Source organism: Carassius gibelio, chromosome A15 (genome assembly GCF_023724105.1).
Source record: "Carassius gibelio isolate Cgi1373 ecotype wild population from Czech Republic chromosome A15, carGib1.2-hapl.c, whole genome shotgun sequence".
Taxonomy (NCBI): domain Eukaryota; kingdom Metazoa; phylum Chordata; class Actinopteri; order Cypriniformes; family Cyprinidae; genus Carassius; species Carassius gibelio.
Window position 1 is genome coordinate 13,541,760 of NC_068385.1, and position 24,470 is coordinate 13,566,229.

The following is a 24,470-nucleotide window of genomic DNA, read 5'->3' on the forward strand; positions in this document are numbered from 1 at the left end:
TGGTGTGAACGGGCCTTTATTCTCTGCTATTCGGTTGTTAATTCATGACGTAAGAAGCGCTGTTTCCAGGTCTAAGCCTCAATTCGCTTCACATGAGAATACAAACTCAGCAGCCGTTTATGAGCACTGTTTATTCATATTAATCATTAATCATTTAAACGCTTTCAAATTTACGGTGTACAGCATCCGTGCTCACAGCGTACCAATCACAAATAATTTTTATATTTATACATTTTTTTGTTTTCATTGGCTGTCTGGGACTTCGGTATGCAGTTAAAGGCTAGCATTATAACTTTTTCGCTAGCATTATATCATATTGTGAGTTTATATTAGCACCTTTTGTTGTTTTCTTGTATCTAATAGAGCGTTTGGACACGGAAGCAGTGCTATGTGACGTCAGACTTATTTAGGCCCTTAAAGGTACAATTCGTAAAATATTTGCAGTAAAATATCCCAAAACCACTTGGCTAGTGTTATATATTTTTGTCTAGCTAAACAGTGACATGGGGCAGTGCACTCGCCTGTCAATGACGTTAGTTAACCTTTGTTACCACCTTTACTGATGTAGAAACCACATGAAAACAGTGTCGTGGACAAAAGCGGAAATAGTGCCTAGCGTCCAGCAAACCACTAGCTTGCTTCAAGCAGTTCCTTATTTACTACTTCTTGCACGTTTTATGGTGGATTGTGTTACTTATTTATGGAACATAATTACTGTTTACCATCTGCCGCTGGTTCTGTCGACAAGGACAGCTCCCGTAAACGTAAGCGTACAGGCCAACCAAACAACCCAAGAAGAGTTTGGGACTAGAGGAGAGAAAGAGCGAGGATCAATATCGGTGTTGCATTTTCTAGATGGAGAGAGTTTTACGACAAACTTCAACTAGAAAGTGATGCTGATCTCGCTTGTGTTTTACTCGACGGCTGTGTTGTTTTGATTCATATCTTTACAGAAACATATGCTATTATAACGATCAACAATATTAGTATTATGGGGCATACACGGCAAACACGGGGCATCTCGTGTCTAGACAGACTTGAGGATGCATCTGATCCATAGTCTGATCTAACCTTTGCATTGACTTTGAATGTAATCTACTCGCGCAAATCGTTGAACTTGCATTAAATCCCTGATTTATCTCTACATCTGATTGATGGCCTTCAGCGGTTGGGTAGAAGACAACAAATCCCATCATTCCACGCTCCTCCTTAGCATCGTCAAACCATGCGATTGTTATTGTTTTGATAGTGTGCCCTCTAGTGGTAGGTCCTACAACCTGTACCTTTAAACAATACTTCAGAGAGAACTTAATATTTAAATAGTGATTTACTTAATATTTGCGAGTGTTCTGGGGTTCAGGTTTGCACTCATCGGATGAACGCATGCACAAATCTTCTCACAGCGCGAGCTTGCGTCCTTTGGCTCTTAAATGTTTAAACTGACAAAGCTTAAATGAGTTCAGTTTAAACACATATTAACATGTGCTGTTCATGTCTCATTTGTGCGTGTGTGCTATCAGCATCCGCGTGATGACGGAAAAAATTACTGTTCATATTCCAGCATAAGACATTAACAAGAGTGAATGATTTGTCCAGGTCTTGGTTTTTTTTTTTTTTTTTTTTTTTTTTTTTCTAATTGCTGTTGTTGTAATGTCTGGGAATCCAGAATGTGCATCCATCAACAGAAACATATATTAGTTGAACCCAGTTTGTTTTACATCCTATTTATAGAAAACCATATTACAGATGCTTTGTCAGATTTAAAGGGTTAGTTCACCCAAATATTAAAATTATGTCATTAATAACTCACCATCATGTCGTTCCAAACCCATAAGACTTCCGTTCATCTTCAGAATACAATTTAAGATATTTTAGATTTAGTCCGAGAGCTTTCTGTCCCTCCATTGAAAGTGTAAGCACGGTATAACTGTCCATGTCCAGAAAAGTAATAAAAACATCATCAAAGTAGTCCATGTGACATCAGAGGGTCGGTTAGTATTTTGGTCCAAAAATAGCAAAAACTACGGTCTGTTGTGAGCTTATAGTTTAGAATGTCCAAGGCATATAGTTTCAGCGGGAAAGTGTTTCTTTGTCCCAAAGAAAGATGTTTGACTGGCATGATTAACTGGTAACCCAAATTATGGTAGATATAGTATGATGCATTTTAGGATCACATAGTGTACATAATTGTTTGAGGAATAAAAAGCTGATCATTTTGATAACAAGGACGAAACATGTAGGAGATCTTAAATCAGGGATACACTCAAATACCTGAATATAAGCATTGAGAGTCTAATACAAATAAAGAATTGTAACTAGGCTACTACAATAGTAAACATACAAACAATACATGCATATACCAGATACATTTGTAACTGATTAATTATAGTCTAAATAAATAAAAGTGTGTGTGATGTGTATTATGAGAATGTGAGTTGGCTGCTCAGCAAGGCCCCTTTGGTGTTTGGCATCGAGGGCTATCTAGTTTTCCTGGAATGTGTTTGAAGTCAGATGGGGTGATCTGTTTGGTATCTTCCTCATTCCTTTGGACCATCAGCTTGGGTGTTAACCTTGGTCAAGTTCAGCATTGTATCAGCCTGGGTCCCTCTTTTCTGGTGGCTCCATTTGAAGGTTCGAGGAAGGCAAGCTGTGCACCTGTTCATGGACCTTTGCATCCCATTGACTCTGTTAAACAGGACAAAGGCAAAGCCGACAGTTAGGGTGTACCCGATTGCTGTGGTGAAGCAAAGTGCCGTACCGGCGGAGGTCCAGGATTGGGTGATGGGAAAGGTTGTCTGGACAGGCAACCAAGACCTTGCTAGGAGGACTGTGTCGATTGGGGTGATGTCAATCGTCTGGGACCCCCTTTTCTCAATGTTCAGTTCCAATTCAGGTTCAAGAGTGAGATTGTGGTCCTCGAAGAAAGCTCAGATTGGTACTCTTCACTTTAAAGGTGGTACAGATCCCCAAGATGGAGGATGACACCTTTGGCCACTTGAATCCACATACTCTGGTTGGGCAGGCTGACACGGGTGACAGTGTCATGCTGGTCATAGGTCATTGTGGCGTTATGGATGGGCCTGTTAACAAGCCACTAATTTCCCAAAATCTCTGCTTGCGTTTCTGTGACTTGTGTGTGAGGCTTGGCCTCAGCCGGGCAGAGTGTCTCTCTTTGTATGGGTTGTAAACTGAAGACTCTCTGTCTCTGTCTGTTGAGCTGAACAGTGACCCCTTTTTGTATATGCTGGGACTGCAGTCTTATGTATTCACAAGAGTAAATGTCTGGTAAGGTCTTGGCATAAAGTTATCACACTTGACAGGGCTTCTCCAGGGCGTTGCGATATCTGAGCGAAACAGGAAGTAGCAGGTTGAGCTTTGGTTATTTTACTTCAGGTTAAAACACAGGTATCCTTGGCAGTCACCATGGTTGACAACAAAACCTCATTGGGAAGCTCTTGCACTTGCATGTGAAGGCAGGTCTGGTGTTTGCTTGATGCATGCTTTGAAGAGTGTGAGGCTCAAGGCCATATTCCCATGGCTGGCAGTGAGATTTTCTCGTGAACCCAGTGACCCAACAGTCTATCTGGTAAACTGTTTGGCTAAACTGGCAAGGGTTTTGCACTTCAGCCTTGAGTTTCAGCTGTCTCAAGTTCAGCAAAGGGTCAGTGTGATCCAGCAGCTCTTTATCAATAAGAAGGTGGTATTTGTGTTTGACTGCATGTTTAGTGCACACCTTTGGGGCTTTAAGAGTTTCTGAGCTTTATAATGGGGTCTATCAAAGAGTTATAGGTGACATAAAATTTTGATTTACTTCAGTGTCACCAGAGCTCCAAGTTTCGCCTTGTTTTCCAACATGCCCCACTTTTTGATTGGGTTCCTCAGGAGTATTGATACTGGGTTTGTGTGGTGAATGGTATGCTGAAAGGTGTTGGATCATTCTGGATGTGCAGCCATCAACTTAAGTGGTTGGTTGATGCCATCACTTGGTGATGGAATGGCTGGCCCTGTGGTCAGTGGCTGGTTAGCAAAGATCTGGGTTGTGGGCTGGTCTGACCTTGAGACTGGGTTCTCGCGACCAGCTGAGATGTCAAACCTGATCTTTGTGACCTGGCAGTGCACTTCAGACAAGTTGGCTGGCTGGAAAGGTGAACATTCCTGCACTGGAGCCCAATTCTATGAATGCTCCTAGTCCATTTGTGTTGTGTACACTGGGTGTACAGTCACATGGAGCTCATGGTCAGATGAAGTGGAGTGGGCCATGTGTGTATTTTGGCCTGTCTGGGTACTATGACCGTCTGGATTTAGGATGGATGTCTCTATGGTGAGAGACTGTTGGTCGTGATCTGGGCATTTTTCTTTGTATGAGGGCATTCTGGTAGGTTATTTGATTCTTATGCCGCTCATAGTTAAAAGAAGTCTGCTGGTCTGTTTCTGTCAGTTCTGGTACTGTGCAGAGATAGGCAGCATTTTAACTGTCTCTTTGGAGACAGCGCTGTGTTATCTGTAGGCCAATGTACTGCGGATTTTGGGTGGAGGGAAGGTTCTGGAGTTGCAACCTTCCTCCCTTGTTGCCTGTTCTGTCATCTGCTGTAGACTCATTGTTGTAGTAGACTCGTAGTTTTCGTTTTAGTAATCTGCTTTGACAGTTTCCGTCTGCTGATACAGGATGTTGTGTGCCTCAAGGTTGGGGGTGATCCTGAGCAGATAGTCTGTCTTGTGTGGTCATGATATGATGGCCACGTGATAGATGTGGGTATTAAGAACATGACTAATGCAATTAACAGGTTGACAGCTAGAGAGGTAAATGCTGATAATGACTGGGGATGGAATTGGTTTAAAGTTTTATGGCAGAAAGCAGAATATATTTGGTTAATTGCAGTCTCAGCACTGGCCATGTTTTTTTTTTTTTTTTTTGCTATGTGGCCTTATGTAGTGGGAATGATCAGAAGAGCTGTAAATTCAACCGTGAATCTTCAGTAGTTCATCAGATGGTAATGTACAATATCTTGTGTGAAAGTAAGAATAATGTGAGTTTCTTCTACAGAAGAAACATAGTTTTTTTTTTCTTTTTTTTCTTTTTTTTACATATAATCAAATATAAGAGTTATTGTTTCCTCTCTTGTTTTATTTATATTTCTTATGTTAGGAATGACTAAAAAAATATTACTTATTACTTATGAGAGTGATGGTGTTTTAAATCTTAGTGAATTTACATGATTGATGTAAACTATAAGGGTAATGTGTTCAAAAATGTATCTACATTAGTCAATATAAGTGATCAATAATGATCAAAAGGGAGGAGTGTAATGGAATTTGCATTGGTTGCATTCATCTCATTTAAGTATCTTTTTAAACATACAATGATCATCAAGGTAGTTTATAGTCCATAGGGACATTGAGTTCTTTTGTGTAACTTGTGCAAGTAACTACTTTAGGTTGAAAAATAACATTTAAGGGGAAACTGTACTAGGGACAGGCAGTTTTGAGAATAACCAGATATCTACCATGTAATGTACATGGGATGTGCTTGTGTTATGGGGTGATGTGCACTGAGCAACATGATTGGCTAAAAGGTCCTAATCTGTCCTTCAATGTATCTTTTTGTATACTATAAAACGTGGTCTATGTGTTATCTCTTTGCACACAGACTCAAGCTGTGTGTAAACCAGATCATTCTCTGCAGAGAACTTTATAATGACCAAACTGGGTTTGGTTTTTCTTTCTCAGTCTTCACAATTATGTTATTGCTTTATTAAGTCAGAATTTCCACAACACATTGAATAAAAAAAAAAAAAAAAAAAAAAAAAAAAAAAAAAAGAAATTAATGTCCATGAGTGTATTTTCATGTTTTTACTTTGAATATTCCAACCAGACGTGATAAAGTAACTATGTTTGATTTTTGGGACATGCTTTTTTACATTTAGCTGTTGCAAAATCATTCAGTTTTGAAAATCAAGTTGTTTATTTATTTGTTTTGCCAGAAAGAAGTGATTTTTATTTTTATTTTTATTGTCTCTTCTAACAAAAAATATATTATTTAAAACCATCCAAATCCAAGATTCGCAGTAGAGATGAACAAAACAAGGTTCAAATTAACCACTTAACCAATGATTGCTCAAAATTGCAGGGACTGCGTCAGACTTTGCTAAGATGAATGCAATGAGTATGTAAGCCATACTTTTTTTCAAGAAGTAAAGTAAAAAATCAGGAGATTAGAGGTAATGAAATAAAAACAATGCTATACTAATTAATGTTTACTTCAGCATTATTTAATATTCTGCCTTGACATAAAAAAATAGCCATAGCGTATTATTGCAGGTAGCAGGAAATACATTTTAATCGGCCATTGAATATTACACAACAGATTTTGGGTGTTTTTGAGAAGCCACGTTTACCGTTATTGTGTGGGCAGAGAACAAATGAGACGAATGCAAACAGTAACTTACAGTTGGTTACTCTCCCACTCAATTTGAGTAGGTGTATGTACCTCTGGAAGATAATTATCAGTTTCTGTAGTACACTATTTGTCTACAGAGAGTTAAAGGTCAGTAGCTGTGCATTTCTATGTAGATGAAGATAAGAGTTTGAGTATGTTTTCAGAAGATCACATGTGTACACTTTGTACTTTAAAGATTTCAGTTGGGTTCTGGCATGCCATTGACTAAGAATTGAATGCTTCAACATCTCTTTTAACTGCAAATAAAAAGACTATTTAGATCATTTACATGCTTGGACATTCCAATATTCAAAATTTAAGTTGTTCAACTCAAAATTAGATTGTGAGGGACATTCATATAGAACTAAATGTTTTTCATATTTACTTTGTGCAAGAGTACAGCTTCTGTACAGTATCTCTTTACCTGAGATTACTTGTAATATTTGGATGCTTGTTCTTTATTTAACTCATCGTTACAAATTACTGTTTGGACAAACCAACCAATGCACATTAGCACAAGTTTTTCAAACTGCATTGCCTACATGGTTGAATCATTAATCAGATGATCAATACAACTTTTTTTGAAGGACCTCCTTTAGAATGAGAGTCAGTTTATAAGAGACAGTCCAGTTAATCTCACAGTCACTGGTCATCATGGATCTGAATGTTAGTCGCTGTTGGAAATGGCTTCTTCTGGTCTCTTTCCTCATTGTCTGTGTGAATGGACAAACATCAGGGCCGTAAGTTTTTAATGATTTCTGCTGAATATACTGTAGGAAGTTATTCTAGGGACAATGAGAAATATTTTGTTTTCTAGGTCTGATAAATTATTAGAATACCTAATCATTGTGCAGGTTAAGTTGTGATTTCTCCTGTATTTAATTAACTGATCTGTGCTTCAAAATAGATGTTTGCTGTTTAATGGACAACTTAAAGCATGTATAAGGAATATTTTTATCTATTGCCTTGAACAATATTGTGTAATTATTATCTTTCAATAGATATTTCATGGTGACGTTCCCTGCAGTTATTGAGTCTGGATCTGAGGCCAAACTGTGTGCAAGTCTTCTCAAGCCCAATGAAAGCCTTGTGATGAACATTTATCTGGTTCATGGTGAAAATAGCACTTTACTGCTACAGGAGAAAGCTGAGGAAGAGTTTCACAACTGCTTTAACTTCAAGGTCCGTCATTAGAATATTATAATGAATATGTTTGTGTCATCATAATGCATCTAGGTTTTTTTTTTTTGTTTTTTTTGTTTTTTGATAACATGTTTGCAGAGGTTGTGAATACAGCATATTTCTTCTCATCAGGCTCCTCTTGTAGAAGCAGAATCAGTGCAGAGAATGAAGGTAGAACTTCACGGAGATGCTTTCAAGATGACTGAAGAGAGAAAAGTCATGTTCAAGCCTTACAATCCTCTGACCTTTATCCAGACTGATAAACCCATCTATATTCCAGGACAGACAGGTGAGCTGTGAATGTTTCAAAGGTAAACCTCAGTAAATAATGCCGGTGTCATTGACATCTAAACCCTGATCACAGCTGATTCAGCTGATTCAGCACATAGAAGTAAAGCATGTTATCATGAAATTAACTGATATAATCATAGATGAAACATTACTAATGTTGCAAGATGGTATTTAAGCGGATGGTATTTAAGTAAACAGTTCAATGTGTTTGTAAACAGAAAACAGGAGCAGATAAGGATGAGGGGTTCACTGCTAACTTCTTTAACACAAGAATGGCCATCTAGTGTGTTTGTAAGAAATCCCCTCACATCCAAACCTATATTCAGCCTTAATAATGTCATTACCAAATTTTTTTAAAATATAAATCACTATATTAATCTTTTTATAGGATATAGGGATACATGGACATGTGACAAACCTTTCATGACTGTCTGGAATACCTGATTCTAATGGGTCAATGGGGCAAAGTGTCAAATATTTTTTTTTAAATGACGGCACAAAAAAAAAAAGGCTTAAAAGTTATTTAGCTCTAAATGATGAACTTTCTCCTCCACTCTTGTCGTTTAATGTGATAAGACTTTACAGGTTCATTTGCGTCATCTTTGATATTACTTTAGCGACTATCACTAATATGGTTACAACTGATGCAAATAGATTCTTGCATGTCCTCCAGGACAAAAGCAGAGTTTATAATACACATTTCTGTTTTCACAGTGAACTTCAGAGTTGTTACCGTGGATACAAAATTTGCACCACTTGATCAGCAGGTCGGATGTTTGTTTTTTCTTGAATTTTTTAATTGTCCCTCATTTTGTTTTGTTGAATGCATTATTAATAAACAACACATTTCCAGCTAAATCATTTTAATATCCTAATTGATTGAATTATTATTATTTGCTCTTTTGCAGTATGGTTCAATCGTGCTTGAGGTAAGAACACAAATCCTTCTTCTGTACAGTCATAACAAGTACACTTTTGAAATCCTGTTAACGCTGCTGATATTCTGTTAAAATTGTAGTTATTGTATTTTCAGTAATTATAGGCTACATTAATTCATTAATGGTCAGGATATGTGTAGCTGACTTGAGCTAAATATCTGAACTGTGTCTTTGCGATAAAATAGGACAGTCAGAATAACAGAATTGGTCAGTGGACAAATGTTTCTTCATCAAGGTGGATTTTGCAGCGTTCTTATGAATTAAACCCAGAGGCACGTCAAGGTGTGTACAGACTCAGGGTTTATATTGGTGAAAGGATGATCTCACATGATTTTGAGGTGAAAAAATATGGTAAGTCATAAAAACAAACGATTTATAATATTGTGTGCGATTACTTTTATGAGTGATATCTTTGTTAATTTCTAATTTGATTACTAATAAGTCTAATTTCTGCCTCCTGACTTCAAGTTTTACCTAAGTTTGAAGTTACTGTACAAAGCCCAGATAAAGTCAGTGTTGATGAAGACGAACTGTTAATTGAGGTTTGCGGAAAGTGAGTGGTCTATTTTATTTCCTGCATTAAGAGAGCAGTGTTTTCTTCCATTTTTACTTACTATAACCCCCAACCTATTATTTTAGTTTCTTAACTCAGCCCTGGGCTGTATATCTGTTGCTTGTACCTTTTTCACAGATACACTTATGGGCAGCCGGTACCTGGTAAATCATGGGTGAAAGTGTGCCGTAATTTTCTGACCTATGTTCTTACCATCGATAGCAATCCAGTATGTTTAGAGGAAACCACTGAGGTATGAAATGCAAATAAAGTAATGGTACATATGTCTTCTCTTTAGCCAAGTAAACTACTCTTTAATGTTTGTTCATTTACTACAATTAGATAAAAAAGACAGGCTGTGCCACCCATACCTTAGATGCATCAGTCTTTTTCAACTCCACACTAAACTATAATCTGGAGAATTCTCTTAAAGTTGAAGCAATAGTTACAGAAGAAGGAACAGGTGAGTTGTTGGATTTGGTCAGATCCCTGTTACCTACATTTCTTGATTTTCATTTTTTTATGTTTTATTTTTATTTTGTTTGAATAAATAATAATTTGCTCTTTTAACAATTTGCAGAGATCACCATGAAAAAATATAAATCTGTGTCCGTCACTTATGAAATTGGCAAAGTTACACTCACTGACCTGCCCAAAACATATGAACACGGATCAGTTATTGAAGGAAAAGTAGGTCTAAAATCAGTTTGTCTCAATTTAATAACACTGATTTGTGCATAATTATTCCATCATTTGTTCCTTAAATCTCTTCTTTTCAACAGATCAAACTCTCAAATTTCAAAGATGCACCAATTCAAAACAAAGTGGTTTATCTTTTTGAGGGTGAAACTTGGTCCTCAAATCTGCTCCTAAATCTCACAACAGACAGCGATGGTTTCGCCAGCTTCTCTCTTAATACATCCAGTCTTTCTGAGAGGGATATTAATCTGATAGTATGATCGCTTTATTTACCTAGTTCTCTTTTGTGTTCGCTGAAGAGTTCAGTTGCTTGAGTAATTGTAGTTGCTTTGTTTTTCAGGCAAGTGTGTATCCAGAGCCTCATTATGATAGTTATGATAGTCCGGAAACACCTTACATCTCTATGGATAGAAAAACTGTTCAGCTTTTCCAGCCTGCCACTCCATACACCCCAACATTAAGTGAACTGATTATAGAGAATATTGAGCAACCATTAAAGTGTGATGCTGAGTTGACAACGACCATCAAGTATTATTTTATTGGAGAGACTGCTGAAGACTTCAAAACTGACATTGTCTATATGGTGAGAACATGTGCAGAATGTACATTAGTCCACTGATGCCTTCATTGTTTGTTAACAGCATTAACTGGCTGCACTGGTCAGTTTGTCATGGAAGTGTCATCTGTCTATTTCAGGTCTTGTCCAGAGGAGTCATCGTTCATCATGGATCTGAGAAGGTTGAAGTGAAGTCTTCTAATGGAGCAGCAAGTGGCACAGTGTCGTTCAAACTGTCTGTTGGTGCAGATCTGGCTCCTGCAGTGCAGATTCTGGCCTACTGTGTTCTGCCCAGTGAAAATGTGGCTGCTCATAGCACAAAATTTGATGTTGAAAAATGTTTCAGTAACAAGGTATGTATTTTGATATGCATTGAGATGTATTTCTGGCTCAGTCCTAAAATAAATTATATTTACTCTCATTAAAGGTTTCACTACAGTTTTCTCCTGCTAAAGCAGTTCCTGGAGAGAAAAACACTCTCCAGCTCTCAGCTCAGCCTGGTTCACTGTGTGGCCTCAGTGCTGTAGATCAGAGCGTCCTGATCATGGAGTCCAGAAAACGTCTGAATACTGAAAAGGTGTGAGAACAGACCATCCTCAGAAACTGTGATCCATCAGTATTTATGATGACATCCCGATCTCAGGAGATTGAACATTAATCTTCATTATTTCCCACTTTATTCGTGAAAAGGGGGGGGGGGGGGGGGGTATATGAATTATTTAGCGTTGAAATTTTTGAAATCAGTGTGAATGTGGTCTCATCACAGATCTTCAACCTGCTGCCAGTGCAATCGGTGTCAGATTATCCTTACAGTCTTGAAGATGAGCGAGAGTGTCTGCATGTGAGACCCCGTAGAGCTCTGCCAACAGACAACGCCTATGAATCTTTAAAGGTAGGTGGATTATATGAGTGACAGTGCAGTAAATAATGACTGGTATATATTGATTTGGTATATTCTGTTTATTCATAAGTAAATCCATAAAAGCCCTCTTTTTTGACAATTAAATGTGTAATTTTGTTACCGTTTGACAGAGAGTCGGATTGAAGATGGCAACAAATTTGGCTGTGCGAGTCCCTCAGTGTCTGTCATACAGAGGCCTGACTTATTTCAGACAAGATGGTTTCAGTAAATGAAGCATTATTATTATTTATGCTGTAATAAAATATGAAGGTGTTTGTTTTGAAATGTATTTCATACATAAAATGTTCCATTTGAAATTCACATCTACAACTAGAGTGGTGTAGTAGGAAAAGGCAAACATTTTTCTGGGGTATTTAGTTTTTCCATTTTTTATTTTGAATCGTTATTATTTTTGTAAAAAAAAAAAAAAAAAAAGAAAAAAAAAAAAAAACCTACATCTTTTTTTTATATATAAAATGAAAGTTGATGCATTAACTTTGACAGCCCTAAAACACTAAAACTAAAATTACTAATCAAAATTATCTGAAAGTAAAACACTTTGACAAGCAACCCTAAAATGAAGTTCTAAAATGAATCTTTGTATTATAATGATGATCTGTCTTCAATTTGCTATTTTACTCACCACAGTATATAAACTTGATTATTTGGATGTGCTGTCAATATACATATTTCCACATTTACTATAAATATCACCTTTTTTCAGGGATGTATCATCATCCTATTGCAATGTCAGTAGACTATGCGGTTTCTGCTACATCTAGCAGAGATTCCCCAGAAGTGACGATTCGGAGAGTTTTTCCAGAAACATGGATCTGGGAACTTGCTGAAGTGGGGTCTGTGAAAAATAATCAGTACATTTGACATCATATTTGAAATATATCTTAAATATATTATATTCCCTCAAGGCAAGACGAAAAAAAAAAAAAAATCTAACTTTGCAGATTCTGAGTTTTTTTCTGTGCTGAATGTTATATATAACACAGAACAAATTGATGCTTAATGGCAGAGTCAGAATCAAATAGACTTTTTGTTGTAATTCCACAACAGGGACTCTGGATCAGCTCAGGTTCCTGTCACGGTTCCTGACACCATCACCTCTTGGGAGACGGAGGCTTTCTGTCTGTCCTCCGAAGGTCTGGGTCTGGCTCCTCCTGTTCAGCTGACAGTTTTCCAGCCCTTCTTCCTGGAGCTCTCTCTGCCTTACTCCATAATCCGCGGGGAGATCTTTGAGCTGAAGGCCACGGTCTTCAACTATCTTTCTAAGTGCATCATGGTGAGACTTCAGACCCAGTCTTATCCAATCACATCAAATGTGTCACTAATCATGTGTTTGATTGACAGGTTAAAGTGACTCCAGCTCCTTCATCAGACTACACTCTCAAAGCCTCCGCCGATGATCAGGATTCATCCTGTCTGTGTGCTAATGGAAGAAAAACCTATAAATGGATCCTCACTCCTTCTGTTCTTGGTGAGTTTCCCATCTGAATCATTGTTTCTCAGTGTTTGTGTCTTATATCTTCACGTACATGTCTTGTGTTGTAGGAATCATGAATATTACAGTCAGTGCAGAGGCAGAGGCGTCCCAGACTGTGTGTGACAATGAGATTGTGAGCGTGCCAGAGAGAGGACGCATTGACACAGTCACACGAAGTCTGCTTGTGCAGGTCAGCTCTCGTCAAACGGCTCTCAGACATCATTTATCCATGATCCTAAAGCTGCTTACTTCAGTTTGATGTGCTAATGTAATTGTTTTATGCTGCAGGCTGAAGGAACTGAAAAGACAGAGACCTACAGCTGGTTACTCTGTCCAAAGGGTTTGTCTACAAATACTGAATATGTTTTCATGTATAAGCACCGATAATGCTGGGATCCTTTGAATTGTGTTTAGTTTTTAGGGGTTCAAGCTAAAGTTTAGATTAATGTCGTTTTTTGGTATGTTTGTTCTGTAAAGACTTATTAGCCTAATAATTTCTAAACACAAACCATATAATAATATAACCAACATATGCTTATTCTGTATGTCATATATATATATATATATATATATATATATATATATATATATATATATATATATATAAGGGGTGTAACGATACGCGTTATGTACCGAACGGTTCGTTGGAAAAATTAATTATATTTGGGGGAAAAAAAGTGAAATATAATGATATGCGTTCAACAAGGTAGCCCAATAACCCAAACGATGAACAGGCAACGCCCCTGACACCCCCGAAAAAGAAAAAAAAACACCAACTTATATGTTTATGTTAGGCTACTCAGTCAGGTGCTCGCTCACTCAGTACGCGCTGAGTGAGCGAGCAGTTCATGCACGGTACGTAGTGGCCAATGCATTTAACAGACCAGAAATAGAAGATCCTCCAATAACCAACAGGTCTGGTGTTTGGGTGCACTTTGGATTCCCTGTAAGCCATGGTGATTGTAAAAGAGTGGTGGATGAAAAAACAACGGTATGTCACATCTACATGACAAAAGGTAGGCTACTCCAGCAAAAAAAAAATAAAAAACACCAGCGGAAATACTTGAAACATGTCACCTCATTTATGCCGACATCACCTTAGTGTGTTAGTATCTGGGAAAAGACGAAAAAAAGGTGAAACATACATGCAACAAACTATCCCTGCAGTATTTAGGCAGACATTTCCAAAGGATTCAAACAGGGCAAAAGGTTAATTTACGTTATAGCCGCGGATGTGAGACCTTACTATTTACCATTCATTCTATCATCACCATTATAGCTTACAGGGAATCCAAAGTGCACCCAAACACCAGACCTGTTGGTTATTGGAGGATCTTCTTTTTCTGGTCTGTTAAACGCATTAGCCATTTTGCAACGAGCCTTCAGCGCGTACTGAGTGAGCGAGTGCATATAGTGGAAAACGTCCCTAGGTTACGTATGTAACCCTAGTTCCTCGAGGGAACGAGACGCTGCGTCGAGCGCTTTTGGGGAACGCCTTTGGGAAGAACAACTCAGAATATCGTGTGCAATCAGTCCAATGGAAGAGCGTGGGCAGCGACCAGGAAGCTATAAAGGCACCTGCCACACAGCTGACTTCAGCTTCGAGTAGGGAAGCAAGCGCAGGCAGGGGTGCCGGCAGTATGGCTCTGCGACGCAGCGTCTCGTTCCCTCGAGGAACTAGGGTTACATACGTAACCTAGGGACGTTCCTCTTCGGGAACTCGAGCTGCGTCAAGCGCTTTTGGGGAACGATGTGCCAACGCTGCCAGACTACCAAACCCCTGCCTAGTGTGTATCCGAAGAGCACAGCTAAGGCGAGAGGACAGAAGAGCCAGGAGCGGCTTGCATATCAAGATTGTAAAATCTGGTGAATGTAGAGGGCGTGGACCACCCCGCAGCGTTGCAGATGTCCAAGAGGGACACACCTGCTAGAAAGGCCTTAGAGGCAGCCATACTCCGTGTAGAGTGAGCCTTGGCTCCCAAAGAAAGGGGAAGACCAGAGGACTCATAGGACTCGTTGATAGCCTCGACTATCCAACGACTAAGGGTCTGCTTAGAGGCAGGGGAACCCTTTTTAAGAGGACCGTAGTAAACAAGCAATTGGTCAGGTTTTCTCCACAACAGCTCTGTGGACGTATGCGTCCAGTCCTCAAACTGGACACATACAATTTAGCTTCTCCTGGTCTGGCTCCCAAAGGGAGGAGGACAGAAGGCCTGCAGTACTATGGGTTGTGGCGTAACAGAGGGAACTTTAGGAACGTAACCTGCTCGAGGGTATAAAAATGCTTTGGCCATACCAGGGGCAAAGTCTAAGTTGGTAGGGGCCACCGAGGGGGCCTGCCAGAAATATTCATGAATCGGCTCAAACGGAGCTTTACAAAGAGCCTCTAACACCACAACCAAGTCCCAGGGGGGAACACGGGACAGTACTGGAGGTCTCAGCCTCAGCACACCGTAGAGGAAACATGTAACTAGGGGGTGTCTACCCACTGACTGACCGTTGAAAGGGACGTGGTAAGCAGCTATGGCCGCCACATACACCTTTAACCCTCTGGGGACGGATTGGGCGGTACCGCCCAAAATGGCATACTTTTACAAATGTGCAGTTATCTCAAAAACTATTAATGCTAGAGAGATGCGGTTCATCATTTTTTTTGCCATCTTCCTCAGATTCCGCTGAAAACTGGTGTCTAGTTTGTATATTAAACACTTCCCTTATTGCGCAATACCACTGCGTAAACAGGCCAATGAAAACGATTGTGTTAGGCAGATTCAACATGCAACAGCCAATGGAAAAATTGCCGCTGGGAGGAGTCTTTTTCTAACCCAATCAGAGGAAGGTTATGTCTTCTAGCCATTCAGAGGACTCTGTAGCTCTGCTGTAGCCTTGTAAAAGCTGACTGGACTATAGTAAAAGACATGTAATCAATAAGCGTTTAGAGAATCAGCATCAGGTGGAGAAAGCAGATCGGAGTGTTACAGAGAGCGATCGGAGTATTAGCGAGCACAAAGGGCTAAATTCGAGCGATCGGAGAATCAGCATCACGTGGAGAAAGCAGAAAGCGACCGGAGTGTTAGCGAGCACAAAGAGATAAATTCGAGAGAGATACAGCATTATTACAGAATTGTTTTATCAAAATGGCAAGCAGTAAAAGATTTACGGCAGAACAAGCTCTGGAACAATTACTGGAAAGGCCTGGAGAGGCCTTTCTTTGCTAACTGGCATGCCTAGGACTGTTTTAAAAAAAAGTTAATTATTTAATTGTTCTTTACACATTTGATTAAACAATAACACATTTCTGTCAAGCAAAGAGTTTGAAAAAATATATTTTCTTTGTTCAAAAACTGTTCTATATTGTGTGTTTTTCAGTAATAAATGACAAAAATCTAATTTTCGTTTTTGAAATTCTCTAGATTATTGTAAAATTTTTCACTCATACTTCCTTTATATAAACATATTGCATGCATGCTTATGGTAGCTTAGGGTCTTCTGAATCCATAGATACCAAACACAGGGTGTTCCATCTCCTTTACGTATGATTTATAAGCCCAAATATAAAAATAGAGAAAACAGACCAAAAAGGGCTTAGTCTCAAAAATAAAAACTGTTTGTAAATAAAGTTAATTATTTAATTGTTCTTTACACATTTGATTTAACATTAACCCATTTCTGTCAAGCAAAGAGTTTGAAAAATATATTTTTGGGTCAAAAACTTTTAACTATTGTTGTGTGAGGTAGGATTTTAAGTAATAAATGACAAAAATCTAATTTTCGTCTTTGAAATTCTCTAGTTTATTGTACAATTTTTCACTCATACTTCCTTTATAGACATATTGCATGCTTATGGTAGCTTAGGGTCATCTGAATCCATTGATACCAAATACATGGTGGTCCATCCTCATTACATATGGTTTATAAGCCAAATGTAAAAATAGAGAAAACGGACCAAAAAGGGCTTAGTCCCCTAAGGGTTAAGGTGGAGTGAGTTAACCCCGCAGAGAGCCTAGCTTGGAGAAACTCCAGAACTGTACCAACTGGGCAGTTAACAGGGTCAAGCTGGCGGTCTCTGCACCATGAGGAGAAGGGTTTCAACCTCAGGGCGTACAGTTTCCTCGTAGAGGGAGCTCAGGATTGGAGTGTGGGGGTCTCAACAACCTCGGTTGGGAGACCGGAAGCTATGAGCTGTGCCCCCTCAGGGGCTACACAGACAACTTCCACAACTCCGGGCGACGGTGAATATTTTGCCCTACGCCTGAGAGAGCAGATCTGTCCTGATCAGAATCACCCATGGAGAGCCGTCGAGGAGAGAGATCAGATCTGCGAGCCATACTGCGCCCGGCCAGAACGGGGCTACTAATAGAAGATGGACCCCGTCCCGGCGTACCCTCGCCAGAACTCCCGGGAGCAGAGCGATAGGGGGAAAAGCGTACAGACGAAGCCTCGGCCAGGTCTGTACCATAGCGTCCAGTCCCAGAGGAGCTGGATGAACTAGAGAGAAACAGAGGGGACATTGCGATATCTCTTGAGTCGCAAAGAGGTCCAAAAACTCTCCATATCTACTTCACCACCTTGGGATGAAGCCCCCGGGTCTCGGCCCGTGTCTTGACAGTATGTCTGCTCCCACAGTCAATCTCCCAGGAATATACACTGCTCCGAACAAGAGGAGTTTGTCCTGGGACCACAGAAGGATCTGGTGTGCCAGCTTGTACAAGGAGCACGAATGTTGATCTCTCTGCTGACTGATATAAGAGATCGCCAATTTGTTGTCGGTGCCCACCAACACATGGTGACCTCTCAGGTCTGGGAGGAAATATTTCAATGCTCGATGCACTGCTAGCATCTTTAGACAACTGGTATGCCATGTCAGATGGCGACCGCTCCACAGACCACGGGCAGGGTGGCCACTCATGACCGCACCCCAACCGGTGAGGGACGCGTCTGTCGCTAGCGTTACACGGCGACCAAGAGCTCCCAACACCGGGCCCTGATTCAAGAACCAAGGTTTCTTCCATATGTCTAAGGCACGAAGGCTTTGCCGCGTGACCTGAATATTTCGGAAAAGATTTCCCCTCGGGGAAAACCCCTTGGTCTTGAGCCACCACTGTAGGGGCCTCATGTGCAGGAGGCCAAAAGGTATCACGTTGGACGCAGCTCCCATGAGCCCTAACAGTCTCTGAAACTGCTTGACAGTGAGTGACTGGCCTTCTTCGACTCTCTTGACTGATGTGAGGGATCGACTCGATCCGAGCAGAAGACATATGCGCCTGCATCTTGGTCGAATCCCATACTACGCCTAGATAGTGGTTCTCTGAAATGGAGAAAGTACACTCTTCTTGGCATTCAGTCTCAAACCCAGCTCCCCCATATGGGCGAGAATGACACCTTGATGTCGAACCGCCATCTGCTCTGATTGAGCTAGAATCAACCAATCGTCGATATAATTTAGAATGCGGATGCCCTGCATACGGAGGGATACCAGAGCCACATCTACACATTTCATGAACGTGCGGGGTGAGAGTGCAAGGCCGAAGGGAAGTACTCGATATTGGTAGGCTTTGCCCCCAAAAGCGAACCTCAGAGACTTCCTGTGTTGTGGCAGGATGGATATTTGGAAGTATGCGTCTTTGAGATCTATTGCGACAAACCAGTCCTCGGATCTGATTTGAGCTACATCCTGTTTGACAGTGAGCATTTTGAACTTCAGTGACATAACTGAGAGGTTTAGATGACGTAAGTCTAAGATCGGACGCAACCCCCCCATCCTTCTTTGGAACTATGAAATACCGGCTGTAAAACCCGGATTCCCTGTCTAGAGGAGGTACCACCTCGATGGCCGCCTTCCTTATTAGGGTATTCACTTCTTGTTCCATCACCAGAGCCTGCTGGGGGCCGACTACTGTCGGTGTAACCCCATTGAATGTCGGCGGTGGATGGCCGAACTGAATGCGATAGCCTCTTTCTACCGTGTGCAGGACCCATTGAGATACATTTGGCAGTAGTTTTCACGCTGCTAACTGATGTACTAAGGGAATCAGTCTCTCGAGACTGACCTCTGGTGTAAGAGGCCCCCGAAGGGGTGGCGAGCGTCTCAGCTCCGCTATGCTCACGGGCGGAAATAACTGAGAGCAGTGCTCGCTGAAAGCGGCTGCGCCCTGAAACTCTGGCAGGGTTGGCAGACCCAGCTCCCGAGGGCACTGGTGAGACGGGCACCGTATAATGAGGTGGACACCGCTCTACCCCAGTAGGGGCCGCCCTCTGTAGCCGTGACTGAAATGCGTCATGACTTCTTGGCCGTGGACCTCCCAGCCTGACATCGGATTCGGATTAGGCTGAGAAGTCGCAGGCCCAAAGCGTTGCTCTGTCTGTACATGGAGGGGCTGCTCCCGCCCAGCAGTCACTCCAGTACATCTAACTTCACATGTTCAATAACTGTCATTATATTCCTCAGAATTTAATGCAATCAAACAATCAGACAAGTAAACACGGTCTGGATTGTGATACAATTCACATTGAAGTGATATATTGAACTTCTTGAAGTTAGATAATGGTCATTAGATTCCTCAGAATCTAATTAAATTCAGCAATCAGACAAGTAAACACGGTCTAGATTGAGATAAAGTACACATTGAAGTGCTGACTTCTCAAAGTCATTATATTCCTCAGAATTTTAAACAATCAAAACAATCAGACAAGTAAACACGGTCTGGATTGTGACAAAGTACACATTGAAGTGATAGAACTAACTCCTCCTTTTTAAATGGAGTTTAAACAACCAGACAAGCGGTCGGGTATGGAAAATTCACATCAAAACTGAAAATGATGTAATACAAGCGTTGCCTCGACAGTGCGCGAATAATTAGTCACACAAACAATATTAATCCCCTCGGAGACTTAAATAGCTGCTCGTATATTGTTAGGCATAACACTGTTTATTGTATATGCTTATGCAACTTTATGTTTGTGCAACTAAAAGCTCGGCGACGCCCTCCGTATCAATCTCCTCGGAGAAAGAAAAGACGGAGCGTCAAGCCCGATGCTCGGGGGGGAAGAACCGAAGCTCGGGCTTCCGAACCCCGGAATCGGGCAGATCTGATGGGTAAGGTAGGAGATAAGGACTTGCCCGTCTCCATTCCCTCCAACAGATCAATCTGCGAACCCAATGAATGCCGGTGCCGTTCCGCCTCGGCGAAAGCGGGACCGGTATCGCGAGGAACGCTGGCGAAGGCTCCCTCCCTCGAGAGCCGACTCAGCGTGCTTCGATCCCAGGCAAACCACGCATAGACTGTTTGTATCCCCACCCGTGATGTACGTGGGCAGGGAAGAACAAACAATCCATAGCGCGATCTGGAATCGCCCTTCAAATGTCGTGTCTTTGCTTTGCTCTTAGGCATTATGTTGTTTATTGGGACAGACAACAATAAATAAGACTCACAAGACAAACTTTAGACATGCACACACAGAACGCTTGCTGAAAGACGCGAAGCTGAAGTCAGCTGTGTGGCAGGTGCCTTTATTGAGATTGAGGAGTCACGTGCCGATTAGGGTTGATATGGGAGGGGTCTGAGCCGGTCGGCCCTGATGGAAGGATACGCCATCTGTTGCCAGGGGCAATGCCTTCAGAAATTCACAGAGGCGCGACTAAACATTTCAGAGCGCTTTCATTTTTGAGCATTTATTTTGTCGGCGGAACAGATCGAGACGGATCTACGAATACGCGAAAGAAAAGGAAGAAAGTAAAGCAATGCAAAAACGTAAGGCGAAAGAAAGTGGACCTTACAGGAACAAGCTCACACCAAGTGCAAAACAGCGGTGTTTGGAGAAGCTCTCAGGCAGCTCCCTGCAGCGGCACAGAGACCTAAACAATTTACCTTAGTGCACACATATGGACATTGGGAATTATATTGTTTACGATGTAAGTCACTTTGCATTCACGCTGTTAATGGCTTAATCTAACCCGGACATTTACATCTCGCAATCACACATTTAACTACCCTAGCTAACCCAGAACTGGTTTGTCCACTTTGCAGCCCCCAACAAAAAAAACCTGGTACAGTATGTGTCATTGGGTTAAAATCAAATTATAACTAAACATACACAGCTTTAGCCTACATCAAAATATGTAGGAAATTTTCGTATACATTGAACATCTTGTTACAATCTAGTGTTCATTCGCACTTAATTACTTTGCATTTAGAATGCACTTCTTGACCAAAATGACAAAGTAATTACAATACACTAAAACGCATGTGAATAAACTTACTTTGGCCAGTACAACACTGTTTTCTTCACCTGCTGTAAATGGACCCAGCCACAGCAGAAAGCCTCGTAACTTTCCAAACACTTGTGGCTTTTAAACTCATGCATTGTGTAGTAACTTAAACCAAAAAATATATAATTCCCAATGTCCATGTGTGTGCATGGAGGTAAATGGTCCAGGTCTCTGTGCTGCTGCAGGGAGCTCGTATGGGTCGATATTTTGTATGCTTGAGAGCTTCTCCAAATACCGCTGTTTTGCGCTTGGTGTAACCTAAAAAAAAACTGTATTCCATTGCTCCTATGTTTTCCATATGTATCGTGTGAGGTACTGCAGCAGTTTTTAACGCAGCAGTAATTTCCAGGCATGGTAAAACAGTGCAGAATTGCGAGAACCTCCTCTTAACAACACATGTAAACAATCCTGTTTCGCCGCCGGTATCCTTCCAACGTGGCGGAGACTGTGATATCGAGGGAGGGGCTTTGTGCTATGACGACAACTTCTCATTCTCAATAGCTTCCTGGTCGCTGCGTCAGGAAGTTTAGGAATGCGGGTTTTAAGAACATGCTTAATGTAATTGAGCCCCGTTACAATATTCCTTCACGAGCCCATTTCAGCCAGACCGTAATTCCTGCTTTGTTCCAAAAAACATAAGCCCTATAGAGAACCAATTGAGTAAAAACACACTCAATATAAAGAGTTATAGAGTTCCATATAACAAGTTACATCTTTGTATTTGTTCATAACTACTACAACAATATAACATTTTCCTTTTTTTTTAATAAGGAGCTGTTTTTGTTTTATACAGTATGCTGCTAAGAAAACACAATAGAAGATTGGTAAAGAATAGCTCGATCATTATTCAATGTAAAAAAAAAAAACCATACTTTATTAGTTTGAATAAATAAAACTTTTTTTTTTAAAGCAAAGAAAATTTATCTGCCAATTTTTTCATTTTGCTGCATCTAAAACGTACCGAACCAAACCGTGACACCAGTGTATCGTATCGAACCGTGAATTTTGTGAACCGTTACACCCCTAATAAATATATATATATATATATATATATATATATATATATATATATATATATATACAGTACAGACCAAAAGTTTGGACACACCTTCTCATTCAAAGAGTTTTCTTTATTTTCATGACTATGAAAATTGTAGATTCACACTGAAGGCATCAAAACTGTGAATTAACACGTGGAATTATATATAGAATTATATACATAACAAAAAAGTGTGAAACAACTGAAAATATGTCATATTCTAGGTTTTTAAAAGTACAGTAGCCACCTTTTACTTTGATTACTGCTTTGCACACTCTTGGCATTCTCTTGATGAGCTTTAAGAGGTAGTCACCTGAAATGGTCTTCCAACAGTCTTGAAGGAGTTCCCCGAGAGATGCTTAGCACTTGTTGGCCCTTTTGCCTTCCGTCTGCGGTCCAGCTCACCCCTAAACCATCTCAATTGGGTTCAGGTCTGGTGACTGTGGAGGCCAGGTCATCTGGCGCAGCAGCCCATCACTCTCCTTCTTGGTCAAATAGCCCTTGATGCCTTCAGTGTGACTCTACAATTTTCATAGTCACGAAAATAAAGAAAACTCTTTGAATGAGAAGGTGTGTCCAAACTTTTGGTCTGTATCGTATATATATATATATATATATATATATATATATATATATATATATATATATATGATATTTTAATAGAGAAAGCTCAAATTTGTCAACCTTTCATGACAACTAGTTGTGCCAAACTTGTGGCTATTTTTTTCTTCTTTTTACAATGTGCTTGAATCAAAATTTCTGCCTATGATCTTTTTTATTATTAATGGGACTTCACAGATGATATTAGAATGTTCTTTTATAGCATTACTGTGCTGATCATTGATGTGTGTTTCTGTCTCTCTGGTTCACAGGTGACAGTCTCTCAGAGGAAGTGAATCTGACTCTTCCTAAAGATGTGATAGAGGGATCAGCCAGATCCTCTGTTTCAGTCATTGGTAACATTTACATACACAAGCAGAAATTAGTAAATGAGTACAGAAATTAGTACATATTCAATCAGAAAATGAAGATTTTTGTTTGGATTTCAAAAATGTATTGTTATATTTGTGTAGGAGACATATTGGGTCGTGCAATGAGAAATCTTAACGGATTATTACGGATGCCATATGGCTGTGGAGAACAAAACATGGCTATTCTTTCTCCAAATATTTACATTCTGCAGTATCTGGAAAACACGGAGCAGCTCACTTCAGCCATCCGAGAGAGAGCCACCGGCTTCCTTAAGAGCGGTGAGAGAAACCAATCATGTCAAGAAAATACTGAGACTGATAACAAACTGCTCATTTTTCAACACACCTGAATGTCATTCAATTAACTGAATAGTCAGACACATTGTCACCCCAAACAAACTGTTATAGTGAACTATTATCACACTAAACAGGATACCAGAGACAACTGAACTACAAGCATTATGATGGTGCATACAGCACATTTGGACATGGTGTTGGAAATACATGGTAAATTTGTTTAAACTCTTTTGTTAATTAAGTTTTGTTAGTAATCTAAATAACATAGTAAAAAAAAAAAAAAAAAAAAAATTCTATCTGCTCAAATAATTTGTTTTGAGAGATTTGTTTTCTTTTTCATTTAAACATCTGATTTCGTTTTTAAATTAAATCTTCCAAACCACCAGGTTGACTGCTTTTGTCCTGAGGTCTTTTGGCAAAGCACAGAAATACATATTTATTGATCCACAAATTATTCAGAGTGCAAAGCAATGGTTAATAAGCAGACGGGATTCAGAAGGCTGTTTTATTCAACAGGGAAGACTGTTCAACAACAGAATGAAGGTCTGTCTCTCTATCTATCTACCTATAAAAGTGTAAATGTATTTTTTTATATTTAAGCTTCAATGTTAATATTAACATTTAGCATCTAGATTAACTTTCCTCTAACAGTTTTGAGGGTGTTACTTTATTTATCTCTGTTTCTTCTTCATTTCAGGGTGGAGTGAATGATAATGTGACCATGACTGCCTACATTACTGCATCATTACTTGAACTGGAAACTCCAGTCACAGTAAGTTCATCTACAGGAAACACACTATAGACTCATAGAAAAACACTCACAGCAGCTGTTTCTCTGATTTT

At 40.0% G+C, this 24,470-nt stretch overlaps 2 protein-coding genes across 3 annotated transcripts in view; both read left to right on the forward strand.

The window, feature by feature from the left end:
• LOC128029252 (alpha-2-macroglobulin) overlaps positions 1–7,168 on the forward strand; it is a 29,704-nt gene extending 22,536 nt beyond the window's left edge. Inside the window, exon 34 of the mRNA XM_052616910.1 lies at positions 7,024–7,168. Coding sequence (XP_052472870.1) covers positions 7,024–7,040 — 17 coding nt within the window. The 3' untranslated portion in view covers positions 7,041–7,168. The remainder of the gene's footprint in view (positions 1–7,023) is intronic.
• The window catches only part of LOC128029253 (alpha-2-macroglobulin), a 75,028-nt gene continuing 57,593 nt past the window's right edge, over positions 7,036–24,470 (forward strand). For both annotated transcript variants that reach the window (XM_052616912.1, XM_052616911.1), the window contains exons 1-26: positions 7,036–7,176; positions 7,438–7,618; positions 7,751–7,907; positions 8,624–8,676; positions 8,818–8,838; positions 9,033–9,198; positions 9,316–9,400; positions 9,539–9,653; positions 9,743–9,863; positions 9,981–10,090; positions 10,183–10,353; positions 10,440–10,682; positions 10,796–11,008; positions 11,083–11,232; positions 11,422–11,547; positions 11,688–11,781; positions 12,281–12,410; positions 12,625–12,850; positions 12,919–13,045; positions 13,120–13,241; positions 13,340–13,391; positions 23,232–23,315; positions 23,433–23,609; positions 23,762–23,837; positions 24,014–24,170; positions 24,325–24,399. In XM_052616912.1, coding sequence (XP_052472872.1) covers positions 7,091–7,176; positions 7,438–7,618; positions 7,751–7,907; positions 8,624–8,676; positions 8,818–8,838; positions 9,033–9,198; positions 9,316–9,400; positions 9,539–9,653; positions 9,743–9,863; positions 9,981–10,090; positions 10,183–10,353; positions 10,440–10,682; positions 10,796–11,008; positions 11,083–11,232; positions 11,422–11,547; positions 11,688–11,781; positions 12,281–12,410; positions 12,625–12,850; positions 12,919–13,045; positions 13,120–13,241; positions 13,340–13,391; positions 23,232–23,315; positions 23,433–23,609; positions 23,762–23,837; positions 24,014–24,170; positions 24,325–24,399 — 3,318 coding nt within the window. In that variant the 5' untranslated portion in view covers positions 7,036–7,090. The remainder of the gene's footprint in view (positions 7,177–7,437; positions 7,619–7,750; positions 7,908–8,623; positions 8,677–8,817; positions 8,839–9,032; positions 9,199–9,315; positions 9,401–9,538; positions 9,654–9,742; positions 9,864–9,980; positions 10,091–10,182; positions 10,354–10,439; positions 10,683–10,795; positions 11,009–11,082; positions 11,233–11,421; positions 11,548–11,687; positions 11,782–12,280; positions 12,411–12,624; positions 12,851–12,918; positions 13,046–13,119; positions 13,242–13,339; positions 13,392–23,231; positions 23,316–23,432; positions 23,610–23,761; positions 23,838–24,013; positions 24,171–24,324; positions 24,400–24,470) is intronic.